The following is a 19396-nucleotide window of genomic DNA, read 5'->3' as shown; positions in this document are numbered from 1 at the left end:
TTAGAAAACTAAGCTTGAATCTGGTATAAAGGAAGAATAAATATCCATTGAGTTAGATATTTTTTTGTTGACCAAGTGTCTCAGTCTCAAACTTTTAGATTTTAGATGGCACCAATAAATTATATACATAGAATTGAAAATGGAGTTTTGTTTTATTTGCTATTCAAATAACATTAGAGTAAAATATATAAACGGATTTCAGCATAGTCACATTTGGGCTAGGCTAGAAGCAAAAAATATCAAAAACAGACTCTATATGACCTTATAAATTATCTTTATAATTTATTCATTTACTTTAAAAAACGGTCTAAGTGTTCATTTCTGTCACAGAATTGAAAGTTGCTTTTAAATGAATGTCTCATTCTTTCTTATAATACCGTATTTAAATTGTTCACAGTAGTAGGGTTATCCATACTTCGAATGGATGTTCCATTGTCTGGAATGTAAAAGTATATTGGTTAATAGTCCTTTTTCAGTTTAAGTAGAAAGATTTCACTTAGTTTATTCTGATATAATAAAGTAGTAAATAAGTGCAGAGAAGGAAATGGCAACCCTCTCCAGTACTCTTGCCTGGAGAATCCCTTGGACAGAGGAGCCTGGTGGGCTGCCATCTGTGGGTTGCACAGAGTCGGACACAACTGAAGCGACTTAGCAGCAGCAGTAAATAAATGATTGGAAGTAGTGTAACAAAAAGTATCAGCAGTGTACTATTTATTCTATTGTTCATTCTGACTTCTAGAAGCTCTAAATTTTTTTATATAGTTCATCAGAGAAATCTGTCTTATACACAATGGAAGAAATAACCAGCCTTTTACACAAGCCTTCTGGAAACATTTTTTATTCTATAAGTGGTATTTGTGTGCCCACGTATGTGTTTCTCTAGTGGATTAAGCCAAATGGCTCCTTGCCTTTTGTTAGTGACAGAACATGTAATTGTAAAGAACTGGGAGCAGTCATAAAAGGGCTTGATACTGGAGCCTGTTTGAAATGGGCCACCCTGGAGTTTAAACCCCGAACTTCCTATGTTAAGATGTATGTGATCTTGCTGTAACTGTACTGTGCCATGCTATCAACAGGTGATAGTGAGCACTCAGGACAACAGTTCTGCTGTATGCTTCTGCAGAAAGTATACAATCTCAGGAGAATACTTGAACTGCCTCTGATCCACAAAATGGGCATGAGTAGTAAACACGATGGTAGGACATACAATTTATTCTTTCACCATGATAGAAATAACAAACTGTAAATCTCAAGTCTAGCATATAACTGGATTAATATGGGTAGTATGAGTATGCTTATAGGAGTCAACAAATATTTGTTTGTCCCAAAATGTAAAGCTTTTAAGTGAATATATTTTTAAAAATTGAATAGGCTGCATTTAATTTAGGTATGATGTTATGAGCTCTTGCTGCTCTATCAGTTCAATTGAGTCACTCAGTTGTGTCCAACTCTTTGCGACCCCATGAATCACAGCACACCAGGCCTCCCTATCACCAACTCCTGGAGTTTACTGAGACTCATGTCCATCGGGTCGGTGATGCCACCCAGCCATCTCATTTTCTGTCGTCCCCTTCTCCTCCTGCCCCCAATCCCTCCCAGCATCATGGTCTACTAAGCTTGAGCATCAGTCCTTCCAATGAACACCCAGGACTGATCTCCTTTAGGATGGACTGGTCGTATCTCCTTGTAGTCCAAGGGACTCTCAAGAGTCTTCTCCAACACCACAGTTCAAAAGCATCAGTTCTTTGGCACTCAGCTTTCTTTACAGTCCAACTCTCACATCCATACATGACCACTGGAAAAACCATAGCCTTGACTAGACGGACCTTTGTTGGCAAAGTAATGTCTCTGCTTTTGAATATGCTATCTAGGTTGTTCATAACTTTGCTTCCAAGGAGTAAGCGTCTTTTAATTTCATGGCTGCAATCACCATCTGCAGTGATCTTGGAGCCCCCAAAAACAAAATCTGACACTGTTTCCACTGTTTCCCCATCTGTTACCCATGAAGTGATGGGACCAGATGCCATGATCTTCGTTTTCTGAATGTTGAGCTTAAAAAGCTAACTTTTTCACTCTCCACTTCCACTTTCATCAAGAGGCTTTTTAGTTCCTCTTCACTTTCTGCCATAAGGGTGGTGTCATCTGCATATCTGAGGTTATTGACATTTTTCCCAGCAATCTTGATTCCAGTTTGTGCTTCTTCCAGCCCAGCATTTCTCATGATGTACTCTACATATAAGTTAAATAAGCAGGATGACAATATACAGCCTTGACATACTCCTTTTCCTATTTGGAACCAGTCTGTTGTTCCATGTCCAGTTCTAACTGTTGCTTCCTGACCTGCATATAGGTTTCTCAAGAGGTAGGTCAGGTGGTCTGGTATTCCCATCTCTTTCAGAATTTTCCACAGTTTATTGTGATTGTTGCTCCATAGACGACTGATTACTTGAGCCAGTGTTATAACAACAGTTAAGTTCAAGTTAATAAATGTGATTGAGTAGTGATGCAGAGTACAGTAAATAATTTTTTCCCTGTAAATATTAAATGGTATAGTGCATTTGAGTTTTGTTTTTCTTTAGACTTCTCTGATGCCTTCTTTTCTTTATACCATCAATAAAAACAGCCAGTTTAATACTGGTTTTTTTCTTTCACATCCCTCAAACCCTTTTATTTTTCTAAAAGATACTGCTTCTATCACTATATTGATATCAAATGGAGGGCATTATAATAAGGGAGAGATATTAGGAGAAGAATCTTAGCCCTCTTCCCACAAATAATATTATGATAAAATCAACATTTGTCTTGGTTCACACTTAACTTGCAGAATCAGATTATTTCAAAACTATTTAAATACATTGAAACTAGCCTATAGTTTCCAGAAGTATTAACTTTTGGTTTTTAGGTTCTTCATGTGCATTTTGAAAGAGACTCTTCTTACATATACCAAATTTATGTGTAGAACTATATTTTTAGCTTTAGGTTACCATTGAAAATGAACGATTCTCATATTTGCCACTAAAAAGATACAAATATTGAACCTAGGAAGATTTCAATCAGCTGGAAATTTCACTTAGGTCTGCATTTCAATCATACTGACAGTTAAGAGTTCATTCGATTAGTAGAATAATAAAAATGCTGCTATGGATTTTTTAGTTATAATGAGTACCTAGGACTGTAATCTTTTACAATCTTAATACATGGTCATAATTGTATGATTGGCATGAAATTTTTTTTTTCGCCTTCATTCCAAGTGATCTTTCTACTTGACTTGAATATTATCTTAAGGAGTTTACCTTTGTGAAAAGGTACAGTCTTGCTAATACTTTCCTACTGGTTTTACAGCTGGCATCCCTCGTTCAGTGTTGAAAGATTGGCGTAAAGTCAAGAAGCTGAAGCAAACTGGGGAATCCTTTTTACAGGATGACTCCTGCTGTGAGATAGGGCCTAATTTGCAAAAGTGCCGAGAATGTAGACTTATTCGGAGTAAAAAGGGAGAAGAACCAACTCACTCACCAGTGTTTTGTAGATTTTACTACTTTAGACGGTAAGTTGAAAATTTGTGATGGGAGGAAAATATGTTAATAGATATTGGAAGTTATACTGTCATTCTGAGGGTCTTTTGGAGATGGGAATGAGGCTTTGAGCCTGTGTTTCTGAAGCATTATAAAAGCATTGTAAAAAGATACTAAATTTAGTGTTGTGTGCCAATTTAACAATAGTTAAATGTTAGACTAAACTCATATTCTCACTGCTAGTGTTCATAGGGCCTTCCTCTTCTGAGAGATTTATTCTTCCTTAAGGAGAAAGTGTTAGTAGTTTTTTTCTAAATGAAAGGAAACAGCAATTTATTTGTATAAAACAAAATAATGTCACATTTGTATTTGCATTAGCCACAATAGCAGATAGTCCATAAATCTATGTACTACAAGCATTATAAAATGACTAGAAAGATTTGTTAGTAGCATGCCACATTTCACAGGTTGCGGTAAATATAAAAGCAACTTAATAGTTAGTAACATATTCTACTGTAATATTAGTATTACTAAATCATACTTTAATACCAAAAGTTTATAAATTTGTAAGAGTTTAATGAACAGCTGGGTAATCCCGCCAGTAGAGACTAGTTGATGTCTCAGATTCCAGAATCAATCATTCCTGGATTTCAGTTCCAGCTCCATCCCTGAGTTCCTGTATGACTTTATTAACTGTAGTAGGATTATAGCTAAGCCTGTCTCATCTGCATAATAAGAATGATAGTGGTACCTGCCTCCGAGATTTCATGAAAGTGGAATGAGATAAAGTATACAGAGTCCTTAGCATAGTCCCAAGCTTGTATGAAGTGCTCCTCTGATGTTATCTGCAATTATTTTTCCAAATCATCATCATCATCTTCCTAAGAAGTTAAAAAGCACTTTGCTCTGGCAAATAAAGGTACTGTGGCCCAGTGGAGATCCCAAAAATATGTGTTGGTAGGAACTGAATATTTCTTCATGGTTTTTCTAGACAACAGTCCCCAAAGGACAAACAACTTCAGAGAATTGTTATAGAAGGTAGTCCACATGGAATTGCAGAGAAGATGGGAAAGAAATCAGGAGAGTAGGTTTGAAGAGATAAGAAAACCTTTTTGAAGGGCTCCCCTGGTGGCTAGAAATCAGGAGAGTAGGTTTGAAGAGATGATGAAACCTTTGTGAAGGGCTCCCCTGGTGGCTCAGTGGTAAAGAATCTCCCTGCCAATGCAAGAGGCACGGGTTTGATCCCCGATCTGGGAAGATCCCACATGCTGCAGAGCAGCTAAGCTGGTTCACCACAGCTATTGAACCTGTGCTGTAGAGCCCAGGAGTCCTAAAGCCCATGCTTCACAAAGAAGCCGCCACAGACGAAGCCCACACACCACAACTGAAGAGTAGCCCCACTTGTCACAACTACAGAGAAGTCCACACAGCATGGAACACCCAGCACAGCCAAAATAAATACATGGCCAAAAAACCTTTGGGAAAGTTTTAAGGAAAGATAAATGTAACACAAGCTGAAATAATATGAATTGTAATGAAAGGAGAAAGTTACTTTTTTAAGAAAAAGAGGGAAAGGTAATAAAAGGATAGGAAAAAGTAGTAAAGGAATGTTGCTGGTATTGTCCATTTGAAAAATAGAGTGATATGTAATGTATTACTGATACCCTCTCTCAGAGAGTTGAGTGAGAACAAAAATAACTGAAAAATAACCATCAGCCTGTAGGAAAATGGCAGTTTTGCCTCCCATTTACCCTAAATGGAATCTGAATTGAGTGGGCTGTATAAATTGGATGGCAGAAGCTAAGAGAAGGAAGTACTAATGGATTTCCTAATACACTGTTTCAGTCTTGTTCCTCCAAATCACTTTAATAAAGTGTCATTTTAATTAATGAAGAAAATGTACTTTTTAATTTAGCATTTTAAAAAAGTCTCAGTCTTAAGGTAATTTAGAGCATTTTCAACTGTAGAGGTTGCTGCTTTAGATGATGTATAAAGTAATTGTATTGCTCAAGGCAGCTTTTGGCCAGCATTTTAACTCTTGTCATCATGAACCACTTGGATAGTTTTCATTTGATTAGAGTTAAGTAGTTGACTTAAGTGATAGGGAAGATCTTATTTCTTGAAACAACCCGACATGAATACCACCTTTTGCCATTTGTAAGCACTATGGGAGTCAGAAGCTGGTTAAATTTGTTAGTAAAGTTTGTCTATGTAAAGAACCACCCTGTTTTCATGTTTTTTAATTGTAAATGTAATTTATGTTTTTATAATATAAAAATATAAATTCACTGTATAACTTTTTAAGCCTGGACTTGTTTCTTGTTAGTTAATGCTTTTATGTTTTAATGTTTCAGATTGTCATTTAGTAAAAATGGAGTGGTTAGAATAGATGGTTTCTCTTCTCCTGACCAGTATGATGATGAAGCTATGAGTTTATGGACACATGAAAATTATGAAGATGATGAACTAGACATAGAAACATCAAAATACATCTTGGACATAATAGGTGATAAGTTCTGTCAGTTGGTAACATCTGAAAAAACAGCTTTGTCCTGGGTGAAAAAGGATGGTAAGAAAGTTAAATGCTTAGAACATGCAACTATGCACATTTCGTTTTAAGAATTTCTCTTTGGGGTATGTTTTATCTATGGGAGAAGTCCTTAATCTTACCTTACCTATGCTTGTTTACTTTTAATTTGATAATGACACTTTTTTATGTGCAAATACACCTAAATGTATTTAGTTAATGTATTTTCCACTTGAGGTTGAATTGAATAATTAGCAGTTTGTGAAATGACAATAACATTTTGGTAATAATTGAGGCACAATAAAGACTCTTTGAATGTGAGATTGGGAAATTTCAGCATTTGCCATATAAAGACATACTCCATCCCAGTTATTTAAGCTTTTTATTCATCACAGTCTTTGCAGTTAGATAAATCTATATTTGAATCTCAACTGGGTTCCTTGTTTAACTGTATGAATGTGAATGGGAATGAGAACTACCTCATTGATTTGTTTATAAAGTAATTTTATTTACTAAGGAAAGCACCTAACATACTAGGTACTCTAAACATGAGCTTCTTTTTCGCGTCCCTTAAGTCAATAGTTCATCCCCCAGGGGACATCTAGCATCTGAAAGGTGCCAAACTGAATGAAATAAATGCGCCTTTCTTTGCTAACTGAAAAGTGTTGGGGGTGTAGAGAATTAGCATCTTAAGAGGTGGAAGCCATAGATGATACTCACCATCCTACTCTGCACAGGTTAGTCCCCGACAAAAGAGAATTATTCATGCAAATGTCAAGGGTGCCAAGATTGAGAAACCCTCCTTCTGAAGAGAATTACTAATTACATCAAGAAAAGAAATCTGCTCTGGATCGTTAATAAATCCTTTGAAATCCTTGGTTTAATGTTTTTTGTGCATTTCAGTGAAAATTGTATGGAAAAGAGCATGTTTGCCTTTAAATTTTTATTTCTCTGTATTTCAGCCAAAATTGCCTGGAAAAGAGCAGTGAGGGGAGTCCGGGAGATGTGTGATGCATGTGAAGCAACATTGTTCAACATTCACTGGGTCTGCCAAAAATGTGGATTTGTGGTCTGCTTAGATTGTTACAAGGCAAAGGAAAGGAAGAGTTCTAGAGGTTAGTTACAGCTTCATCTAAATTGAAATTTTTTTATTAAGATAGTTTTCTTTAGGACCACTGATCTGGAAAATTAGATGAATTAGAGGCTTTTTTCCCTGCCTTCCTTAATTACAAATATAATAGGAAATTTTGTGAAGTCTATTTTTTAAAAAAAAGTTAGCCACAGCTTGTTGAAACAGCCAGATTTTCTAAAATAAAACTAATCTATACCTTTTTAGTTTGATTAGTAGATCCACTCTCTCAGGTAGATATTTTCTTAATGTAGCCCAAATTTAGGTCAGGCTTTGTTGCATTCAGAGTCCACTGTGTCAGAGCCTGAATTCCCTTAGAGGACCTATTAATTACATAGTCGAGCAATGAAGTCACAATTGAATACTTGCTAGAGTGAATTGATTTTTCTAAAAGTTGGTCCATAAAGCTTAAATCAAAATGTTCAAGAATATGCTGCCACTAGCACTGTTTATCCCTGGTTAGAAAACGAAAAAGTCTTTATTATATGTTAAATGAATTTTTTAAAATTCTAGAAAAATAAAATGGCACAAAAACAGTGTTCTTCCTGCTGGAAGATATTAGAAAGTTTAAAAAGAAAGCAACTAATTTTACCTTTTTCTCCTGCTGTACAAGTGTTTTAGAGAAAGTTAATCCAAGACAATTAAGGAAGTAGCTACTTAAATACTAGTAACCTGAAGGTTTGGGGGGGGTCTAGTCTTAATGAGAGGATTCAAATTGTGCAAGTATTAGAAGTAAAATCACATTTAATGGTAGACTGTTTACTATCTAAAAGCAGTGAATGTCATTTTCGTTGCAGGCAGCTCTTTTTCAAAGTGGTGTGTCAGATGAACTGTGATGTAGCCATCAGTGGCTTTGCGAGTGATAGGGCTACTAAAGCCTCACCCCTTTTTCTTACATGCCCAGCACTTACCAAAGAACCCTAAGCAAGTGGGAGAGCTCCACAGCTAGTTGTTTCTGTGATCTGTATCTTACACCTGTGTAAAGCTATAATAAGGAATGCATTGTAGGCCATTAAGTATCTTCAGAACCTTAAGAACCTATTTGGATATTTTCGGTTGAGAGAAGAACTAGCTGCACTGTTGTAAAACTCCATTCCTTTTTACTGGTCCCATGTTACTTTCATTTTCCTTTTGCCAAATTAAAAAGAAATTAATGTATTTTTTATATTGTATGCATATGTAAGCATGACTCCTTTCTTAAACAAGATAAGGTGTGTATATATAATAAACCTAAGTTGTGTTGCTGTCAGATACCATGGTGCTATTAATTTTGAAAGTATAGTCTGTTAGTCAACCATAGATTTTTAAAGTATAATCTATTTGCCTTGAGTTGTATTGTGTCTTATGAATATATGAATATATATTTGTTTTATTTATATATCTCCTTATTTCACTGATAAATACTGCAGTAAGCTTACACTGACCAGGTTATAGCTATATAGTGGTAACTAACCTAAGTATCTAAAATATAAGTAGAGAACATTTAAAGTTACTATGTAGGGTTTGTAGGGAAAGTCAACACTTTTAAAATCAGTTTTTGTCTGGATTTAAATTTTATTTCTGAAACTTTCTGTGAAATAGTTCTAGATTTTTTTATGTTGAATGTAATGAGCTTTTTAACATTTGTTGAAGCTCTTACAGCCATGTCATAAGTAGTTATCTATGCCATTAGTTTTATAGAGAAGATCTTGAGATCAGGGTGCTGAACTTTTCCTGTGTATAATATGCCTCGTGCTATGTGTGAACACTGACTACTCCAGATATGGAGCCTTGTTGCAGTAATAGCTATTAAATACTGTCTGTCAAGTTGAAGCTTTTTACATGTCTTCTGACAGTTTATGTCTTTGACGCATTAAAAATAACGATTTGGTAGTAGCCTCAAACTTACAAGTTTAAGGTACCAAGGTCAAGCCTAAAGCCTGTTTGCCACAAATAGCTAAGAGTAAAAAATTAGCTACAGGAAATATTGAGGTGACTAATACATTAATGAGACTAAAGAACAGTCATTTTAGAAAAGGCTAGTAACATTTCATATGTTTTATATCTTATTGCTATAAAATTCTCAGAATAGTAGAAATGTTTGTTTGGTTATTTTTCCTTTAAGAGGCAAACATATGAAGCCTACCATTGACATTTTATATAATTGTTAAGCTTTTTATATATACCATCAATTTTATAATTATAAAACCATGATTGATATAAAAGTACACATGTTATAATCTTACAGATAAAGAATTGTATGCTTGGATGAAGTGTGTGAAGGGACAGCCTCATGATCACAAACATTTGATGCCAACTCAAATTATTCCTGGTTCTGGTAAGTATAAATATACATTAATGACTTAGTGTAACAGCTCTTCATTGTTCCAGATTACTTAGAAGTAGGTAGTAGTAGTAGAATGAAGAAATAAGGTTTATCTAATCTTGAATTGTTCTTTTTCTGTTCTTAGAATCCTCTGTGTACTAGTTAGCAGGATAAGCCCAAACCCAGTGATGAAGAAAGCCATAGAGGAACTATTTTAGATGGAGAAAACTAGGAGTTCTCTGGTTGTCCACTGGTTAGGGCTCCATGCTTCCACTGCATGGGAGCTCGAGTTTGATCCCTGGTTGGGGAACTAAGATCCTGCAAGCTGTGCAGCTTGGCTGAGAAAGTGAGGTTGAGGGGAACTAGAATGTAATGAAAAAGAGTATATTTGATTTATTTATTACAGGTTATTCTGCCTTTTTTTTTTTTTGAGCATACTGATTTTTCATTGTAGAGGTAAAAGAGGAAAGAATAGAGAACATGAATTTGGTTGAATGATCTAACCTGAAATAGAAGGGATGAAGGAAAAATGGAAGAAAAGTGAAAAGACACAAGAAAAACAAAAAATTGTTATAATCTTAACAACTAATGATAACCTTTTAATTAACCATTATATTTTGTAGTTTTGACAGATCTTTTGGATGCGATGCACACTCTTAGAGAAAAATATGGTATTAAATCCCATTGTCATTGTACTAACAAACAGAATATACAAGTTGGAAATTTTTCTCCTATGAATGGTGTGTCTCAAGTGAGTGAAAATTCTCTATTCAAGTAAACTGCATGGTTAAAGGAATCAACTTTGATATTCGAAATCCACTTCAGGATTTAATGTTTTGTAAATTATATTTCCTATGTTACTGTATAAATGTAACCTCTACTTTTAACTTTGAATAATTGAAGAGATAGTATTTTTAAAATTCAACTGTTCTACCTTTGTAGGTTTTACAGAATGTTCTTAATCACAGTAATAAAATTTCTCTGTGCATGCCTGAGTCTCAGCAGCAAAGTACCCCTCAGAAGCCTGAAAGTAATGGCAGCAGCAGTCCAGGGAGTGATGTGAGCACAGACAGCAAGTTAACTCCTCCAGAATCCCAGTCACCCCTGCACTGGTTAGCAGATCTTGCAGAGCAAAAGGCCAGAGAGGAAAAAAAAGGTAAATCTAGTTTATCGTCTGATAGAAGATATGTAATCAACAGTGTACTATTATACATTAATGTACTACTGTCCACTTAGAACACTTTAGTTTTGTCTTTTGCTTGCATTGTGGCTTAGGGTCAGTAAAACATGTTTCTTACTAGGAACTCAACTTCCTATGGTCATATCAAAGCTAGGTACAGAATCATCTGTAGATGAGCACATCAGTAAAGCTACCAGGGCAATAGATTTGTAACTTATCTCACTTTGTCCCTGTCTTAGCTATAGCATTTTCATTTGTGACAGGTGCAAACTCACTTCATGTCTAAAACACTGAGGAAGGCCTTCTCATTTTCAAATCATTTGACTCCTGAAGGATCTAACCCGTCCTCTTGTCTGTGCCCAGGTGCTTAAATCACTGGTGCTTCATCTGTCGCTGTAAAATGTAGACTCCCTTTGTCTGTACTTTAATAGCATGTTTAATTTTATTTGCATTTTAAAAAATGTTTTATTTTAGAAAACAAAGAATTTGCCCTTGAAAAGCAAATAAAAGAAGAGAGAGAACAAGATGATCCTGATTCTCCAAATAGTAGAACATCACCTCCTGTATCCCAGAATAATGAGCAAGGTTCAACATTACGAGATTTGCTGACCACAACCGCTGGCAAGCTACGCGTGGGGTCTACAGATGCTGGCATTGCCTTTGCACCAGTTTATTCAATGGGAACCCCCGTGAGTGAGAAGCTAGATTTTTGTATTTCATATGGGCCTTAAATTTAGATTTGGGGTCTTTGCTGTGAACTACACAATAAATAGATGCAGATGCAATCAAATATACCAAATTACTGTGCATGTTCCTATTTGCGTTATAATTCCGGTAACTTAAAATCCAGAGATTTTCTTTTCCAGGTTAAAAGAGTTGAGGGAGGGACATTTTGATTCCAAAATCGCCCTAAGATACTCCTTCAAAATTTGAAAACCATGTATCTAGTTGGGGGTGAGGGGGAGGGATGGATGCGAATGCAAGTTTTCTTACTTAAAATGTTTAGACATCAATTTTTGCTTTTTCACCAGAAAGAAAATAAAAACAGAATAATTGCATAGGTAGACACACATTTTTAGCAGCTTTTAAAAGTTGGGAGAGTCTTCCTAATCTCTCTTCCCTCTACCCTGATCCTAAAATGTTACAAAAGTAAGAAAGACCACACTTCAAGTTTCTGCAGATCCCACAGTTTTTCACATGGAGACCACCCAACTTCTGCTTCCCATTGTCAGGAGCAGTGTAGGTAGGCACTAGAGATCCAAATCCATTTGCTGGATTCTTGAAGCCAGATATATTGTTTGTGGTGGTGTTTGCTATGTTAATGGAACATTAAAGCAGAGGTTTCCAAATGTAATCATTTCTGCTTAAAATATTTATTTTTTCTTATTAGAGTGGTAAAAGTGGAAGGACTATGCCAAACATTCTTGATGACATAATTGCTTCAGTTGTTGAAAACAAAATTCCACCAAATAAAGCCTCTAAGATAAATGTAAAATCAGAGTTCAAAGAAGAACCCAAAGAAAGCAGAAAATCTGCCATGGATGAAAACAGTAAATTGTACAGTGATATACCACATTCTTGGATCTGTGAGAAGCATATTCTGTGGCTTAAGGATTATAAAAATACTAATAATTGGAAGCTTTTCAAAGAGTGTTGGAAATATGGACAAGTGAGTATTTTAAGCTCATTTAGTATGCTCTGGGTGGAACTGAAGCTGGTTGAATAGGACAAATGGTTTTCTCCTTAGGACTAAAGAGAAAAGGGAAAGATAATCTTGACACATTTGGGTTAGAAGATATCAGAAAAGTTATCAGAATGATTATTTCTGAATTTTTATTTTTTGGCCAGATTTTTATTAATTAATAGGGAAGCACTGATTATTTGATGTTACAGTTTCAGTCTGCTAGTGAGCAGACTTCTAATAAAGTCATATATTTACAAAGTTTAGTATCGCCTTCCTTTCTTTCCATTGTATTTTAGTCCAGTTAACAGATTGATATCTGCTATTATAATGTTAATACTGAAGGCATTTTTCTTGAACTGATAAGTGTAGATGTTTTTGCCTTTGACTGTAGGACATTTATTTATAAGTTAGTTCATCAAATCTTAAATGAGAAACTCCATTATTTAATTCTGCTCAAATAAAAGTGATTTTCTGTTTGACCAGTTTTTACATAATAATGTTTGATACACATTTCAGGTGGTAATTTACTACATTAGTGCACAAATTAGGAGTTTGTATGACTTAGTGTTCTGTTCAGTTTTTTCCTTGCATTCTGGAAAACATGATTGCTATTTTACTTCATTGTTTTCATTCAGTAGATAGTTATTGAGCACCTAGTAAAATCTAGTCTTTGTGCTGGCCAATAAGAGTATAAAAATGAATAAGTTATGTAAAAATGAGTAAGAACCATTTTAGTACAGTGATTCTTAATCTTTTTAGGTCACTAGTCCTTTGCAAAATCTGATGATAGCTTGGTCCCTCACCCCAGAAAAAATATATACACAGTATTTAATACATATTTTTTTGGTTGGCTCTGCCTTGAATCCCTGATGCCATTGCTAGGTTGCAATTTAGACAACTTAAGTTTGTGTAGGCTTAAACAGCCTCATAAATAAATACTTGTAAAAATATGTTAAATGTGTTAAGAATTTTGTTTCAGGTACTATGGAAACTTAAAAGAGTGAATGGCTAAGCTAGAGTACTAATTCAAAAGGGCTGGTAGTCTAAATTGATGTTGTCTCAGGAATTTTCTAGATGGATGGGAGGTTGGAAATAAAAAGGATCAGGTGTTAGAGGAACTGTTCAGTAGCTTTGATTACCTGATGTAAGAGTTTTGTGGGGTAATGATGGGGAAATGAGGTGTTTAGTTATAATTATATCATGCTAAAGAGTTGAACTTTATCCTGTAGATGACAGTTTTAATTGAAGAATCAAAGTAATCAGGTTGACTTTTTAAAAATTGGAACATAGTTGATGTACAATGTTATATGTCATAGGTGTACGATACAGTGATTCACATTTTTTTAAAGGTTATACTCCATTTGTGATTGTTATAAAATATTGGCTATATTTCATGTGTAGTACAGATCAACATTAACACAGCAAAGCAGATTAGAAGTTGAATTGGAATAAGACTAGAGGCAAGGGGTCAAATTACAAAGGCTTTCAGTATTTCAGGAAGATGATGATGATAGTAGCCTAAGAATTCTGCTTGAGAATATTCTAATATATTTTTTAAATTTTACTTTTCCCAAGCTGCTGGTTACTGTAATAAGCAATGTTACAAGGCTGGATAGAAGTATTACTGAATAGATATAGTATGGTCTGGAAATTAATACGTGAATGATCAGCCATAGTTAATTATCTAATAGTTGACCTGTTTTAATAGTTGGATATATTAGCCCATTGAAAGGAATTTTAATGTTGCAGTTACCCAAGTTGTTACCTTCTTATTCTTAGTGTAGTGTTTGTTTTATGTTTTTGACATATCTTTTGTGATAACAACCTTAGCTTGAGGTTATTCTGCACTTATGGCTCCTCAGACTTATTTTATGTGTTTTAAGAGTATGTAAAAATATCTGTCACAAGAGACTCTTTAAGTCACAACTTTCTGTTTTCTTTTTACTTCATTTATTATAAAGGATTAAAAAAAAAAAAAAAAACACCTAAGAATAATGCATCAGATTGCCTTAGAGGTCTTTTTTTGACATCGGCATTGGAGTTTTAAAACCTCAAATCTTCAATTGTTGGTTTCTGGGTTAGAGAGTCTGGAGGAAATTGGAATTCATGTGATTTCAAAGAACCAATTGACTTTGAGGGAATCAATCATAGATTTTAAATTTATTGTTGTTGTGCTTGGTGGTTAATATTTTTACTTGTCATTATCTTTGTAGAGGTAAAGAATGTGTGTGTATTCTAAGTGATATAAAATCAAAATGGATATAATTTGTTTTAATCCAAAAGACTATATATTTAGAAATCTTATTACATATGTACAAGGTATGTTTTGTCTATAGAAATGAATCGTAAAGAAAACATGAAAACATTAAATTGCTTAAAAATGGAAATTTTAATGTAGCTTTTCAGACTCTTTCCTGAAAAATACTACATATTATAATTATTGTTTTCAAAAATGACAGTGTACTCTGCTAGTACATGGCATTCTCTTATCACTTTTTCTCTTTGAAAATATATTGTGAACATCTTTCCAGGTCAGTAACTATTTTTAAAAGCTGCTTTAATTCTCACAATTTGTCATTAATTAGTCCATAAATTCAACACATTAACTATTTTCTGTATGTTGTGTATAAAATCAAATTTTTGAAGTGTCCATGTATATCTTTTAATTTTTAATTATTTATCGTTTATAAGCCTGCAGTGGTTTCTGGCGTGCATAAGAAAATGAACATTAGCTTGTGGAAGGCGGACTCAATTAGTCTTGATTTTGGAGACCACCAAGCTGATCTCCTCAACTGCAAAGACAGCATTATTTCAAATGCCAATGTTAAGGAATTCTGGGATGGTTTTGAGGAAGTTTCAAGTATGTTGGTTTTTTTTGTTGTTTGTTTTACTATTTTCTTAAACCTGTCTTCCCAAAATGATAAATTGGAAATATGACTTAACATTGTTTAAATCTTTGAAACATTTGTATTACTTTGTTTTCTGGTCAAAAGAAACAAGTACTTGGAATCAAAAGACTGGGTCCTATTCCTGTCTCTGTCCCTCATTTCCTTTGTTGATAAAGAAGTCATTTAGAAATAGCCTGGTGAGCCAGTGGTTAGTTCTCAGGCTTTCACTGCGATGGTCCAGGTTCCATCCCTGGTGGGTGAACTAAGATTACACAAATCGGGATGCAGTGACCGCCCCCGCCAAAAAACGTCATTCTGTTTCTTACTGCCATATTCAGTATATTAATATTCCTGGGGAATTTTTTTGGCAACCAACCCCAAAAACTTTTGAAACTTGGATTAAATACTTTGTGTAAAACATTTTGAAAAATTAAAAATAAAAATGTAATAAGATTATAATTTTAACCTTAGTAACAGTTGTAAACAGGTTTTTTTAAAAGAATTTTTTAATGTTGCAAATATCTACATAAGGAATAAACATCTTTATACTATATGAATACATAAATAAAAGCAGTCTTTGAAGTAACTACTGTATGACAATAGAGGTGCTCATTCAGTTTACGTTTTTTCTTTCCTCTTCAAACATTAATAAGAATAAAAAGGCAAAAATTATCTTTTTAATAATCAATTGCATTCTTATAGAACGGCAAAAAACAAAAAGTGGAGAAACAGTTGTTTTAAAATTGAAAGACTGCCCTTCAGGAGAAGACTTCAAGACTATGATGCCAGCAAGGTATATTTTTTTATACTTGGCTATTTTGACTCTTGACTTTTGAGGTTGAGCTGAGATTATCCAAGGAGTGAGATAATAAACTACAAATGTGAGCTTTAAGTAGTATCTTCCTCAATTTAAAGGAAGTAAGAAAAAAAATTACAGAACTGAATCTCCGTGGTCTCGGCAGGGGAATGTGAATGTCTTGGCTGGGTCAGTAAAGAAGAGAGGGCTCTGTCAAAGAACAGGAGGCCCTGCTGCTACCTCCCTTCTCCTGCTGCTCTCAGTTTGCTGTGTTTAGGGAAGCAGAATTGCAGTTTTAGTCAGAATCACTTCTATTCTTTGCTTATTGTATATTATGCATTCATTTAAAGTTTGAATGAAGCCAAGCAAAGTTTTTTAACTGTTAGAGGCCTTATGGAAAGTGTAACAACTTGAACATTATATATTTGAAAATACTTAAGAATGTAAATCTTTATTTAAAAAAAAGTCAATGTTGTTATTCAGATATGAAGATCTTTTAAAAAGCCTGCCGTTGCCAGAATATTGTAATCCAGAAGGAAAGTTCAACCTGGCCTCTCACTTACCGGGATTTTTTGTGCGCCCTGATCTAGGACCCAGGTTGTGCAGCGCTTATGGTAAGTATATATTTGCATTTCTATCAGCTTGGAGTATGTGGAATTCTAAATAACTTCTGACCAACAAGATAAATTGTCTAATCATTTTTAGATTCTACTAAATCTGTTCCATTAATAATTCTTTGAAATATTTTTTGAAGCAGACCAGTGGTATATTAGGTATTAATAGCCAATAGCGTAAAAATATAGTTAGATTTTCTATTAACTTTTATGGTGTATTTCATGGATATTTGATATTTTGTGGGCAGGTGTTAGAATAAGGAGACTAAAGCTCAAATTATAACTAACAGACTTTCCTCATAGAGTTGATTTTGGAAGGAACATGTAGGGTATATAAAGTATTATGTTAAATAAAATTTTATTTTATACACAGGTGTAGCTGCTGCTAAAGATCATGATATAGGAACAACAAATCTACATGTTGAAGTTTCTGATGTTGTAAATATTCTAGTCTATGTTGGCATAGCAAAAGGAAATGGCATTCTCTCAAAAGCAGGTAAAGAAACTTTAAGAATAGTGGTGTTTTGGAAAAACAGTTGAATAACCACAATGAGGCTAAAGCTGAAACTCCAGTACTTTGGCCACCTCATGCGAAGAGTTGACTCATTGGAAAAGACTCTGATGCTGGGAGGGATTGCGGGCAGGAGGAGAACGGGACGACAGAGGATGAGATGGCTGGATGGCATCACCGACTCGATGGACATGAGTTTGAGTGAACTCCGGGAGATGGTGATAGACAGGGAGGCCTGGCGTGCTGCGATTCATGGAGTCGCAAGGAGTCGGACACAACTGAGCGACTGAACTGAACCACACATCCAGTAATACTATCCAGAATGTCAGCCTCTGAGTTAACATCAAAGATTCCCCCCAAAATTGCAGTGTATTTAGGGATATTTAATACTCATTTTGAGGTATGATTATTTTACCTGGCTTTTTTTTTTTTTTTTACACAAAGGATTTTCAATTTTAAAAGTGAGTTAAATTTACTTTTAGGACTTCCCTGGTGGCTCAGTTGGTAAAGAATCTACCTGCAATGCAGGAGACGTGGGTTTGATCCCTAGATCAGGAAGATCCCCTGGAGAAGGAAACGGCAACCTACTCCAGTACTCTTGCCTGGGAAATCCCTTGGGCAGAGGAGACTGTCAGGCTACAGTCATAAGAGTCGGATATGACTCAACAACTGTACCACCACCACCAAAAAAAGAATTAGATTTATTTTTGGCTGTGCTGGGCTTTGTGACTGTCAGGCGCGTCTGTGGTGTGGTGCACACGCTTCTCGTTATGATGGCATCTCTTGTGGAGCGCACTAGGGCTCAGGCTCAGTAGTTGTGCTGCATGGGCTTAGCTGCCCTGTAACGTGTGGAGTCTCCCTGGAGCAGGGGTCAAACCTGCGGCCCCTACACTGACAGGTGGACTCAACCACTGGACCACCAGGGAAGTCTTAAAAGTGAAGATTTTTTATTTACTCCTTTCATATTATGATTGAGTGTATGAAAATAAAATGGTAAGCTCACTTAAAAACATTTAGTAAAGAAGAGAAACTAGGTTTTTGTTCTGAAGATGATGAAGACACGTTCGTTATCTCAAGCATGCTTTTTTTCCCTTCTGATACCAAAGAGAAGGGGCCTTTCTCCTAAGTAGAAATAAATTTTCTATCCAGTGTATAGATTTTAGATCCTGCCCTCTGGGTGTCTTTCTGAAACCTTGTTCCATCTACCCATCTGTCATTCCCTTCATTATAGACATTGGTCCTTAAACTTTTCTTTTTACACTGGCTTCTTTTCTGAGAGTAGGAGCAAACTTTAGACTTTTCCACCTTTCTCACAAAGCCTTCTTCAAATCTTGTTTCTGGCCACTCTCCTGTTACTCCTGCCCTCATGAGGCATTCTCCACTGTGTCTGTCACCTCCCTTTCCTGTTTCAGCTCAGTGCGGGTTGGCCCCTGCCCGCTGCCCCGCTAAGATTACTGTTGCTATGGCTCTCACGGACAGCCATAGTTCAGTACAGTGGTTTTTTCCTGGTCCTTTTATTATTTAAACCATCTGTAATAAATGACACTGTTAATCACTGCCTCTTCTTCAAATACTGACTGTGGCTTCAGTAACACTACACCTTTCATTCTTCATATAATAGAATCACAGACTTTTCTAGAGTTATAGACTTTATTCCCATTCTGGTTTATGTGCACTTCCTGGGAAAGTCTATACATGATTTCCAGCCACGACTTAGTTCAACAGTTTTTTCTGGAACCCAGAATGTATCTGCAGCTTAGTGGCTAGGTGCTCAGGACCTGGAAGTTTTTTACAGTCTTCACTCTGATCATGCATATTTAACAGCCTCTGTGATACACAAGGTGGCTCAGTGGAAAGCATCTGCTTGCCAGTGCAGAAGACTCGGGTTCAATCCGTGAGTCAGGAAGATCCCCTGGAGAAGGAAATGGCAACCCACCCCAGTATTCTTGCCTGGAGAATCACATGGACAGAGGAGCCTGATGAGCTACAGTCCATGGGGTCAAAAAGCGTGGGACACAACTTAGCAACTGAGTACACACACATAATACACAAGCTAAATTCCTCCAAAACTATAGAAACTCATAGTTGCTCAGCTAATTTAACTGTTAGAATCAGTAAAAACTCTTACCTCCCCCACTCCCAAGGACTTGAAAGTCAAGCACACGTGAGTTATAGTCTGAGCTCTAGCACAGAAATGTGTGTCCTTGGTGCCAGCTTACTTACCTTTTCAAAGCCTGTAGTGCCATAGAG

General features: G+C 35.6%; 1 protein-coding gene across 6 annotated transcripts in view; it reads left to right on the top strand.

Annotated features, from left to right (window-relative positions):
- JMJD1C (jumonji domain containing 1C) overlaps positions 1–19396 on the top strand; it is a 316168-nt gene that overhangs the window by 281022 nt on the left and 15750 nt on the right. For all 6 annotated transcript variants that reach the window (XM_005226314.5, XM_059882617.1, XM_059882619.1 and 3 more), the window contains 12 exons: positions 3343–3544; positions 5867–6081; positions 7002–7154; positions 9396–9485; positions 10097–10224; positions 10416–10629; positions 11128–11342; positions 12044–12322; positions 15029–15197; positions 15928–16018; positions 16505–16635; positions 17009–17131. In XM_005226314.5, coding sequence (XP_005226371.1) covers positions 3343–3544; positions 5867–6081; positions 7002–7154; positions 9396–9485; positions 10097–10224; positions 10416–10629; positions 11128–11342; positions 12044–12322; positions 15029–15197; positions 15928–16018; positions 16505–16635; positions 17009–17131 — 2010 coding nt within the window. The remainder of the gene's footprint in view (positions 1–3342; positions 3545–5866; positions 6082–7001; positions 7155–9395; positions 9486–10096; positions 10225–10415; positions 10630–11127; positions 11343–12043; positions 12323–15028; positions 15198–15927; positions 16019–16504; positions 16636–17008; positions 17132–19396) is intronic.

Source organism: Bos taurus, chromosome 28 (genome assembly GCF_002263795.3).
Source record: "Bos taurus isolate L1 Dominette 01449 registration number 42190680 breed Hereford chromosome 28, ARS-UCD2.0, whole genome shotgun sequence".
Classification (NCBI taxonomy): Eukaryota; Metazoa; Chordata; class Mammalia; order Artiodactyla; family Bovidae; genus Bos; species Bos taurus.
This window is presented reverse-complemented; position numbering and strand designations above follow the sequence as displayed.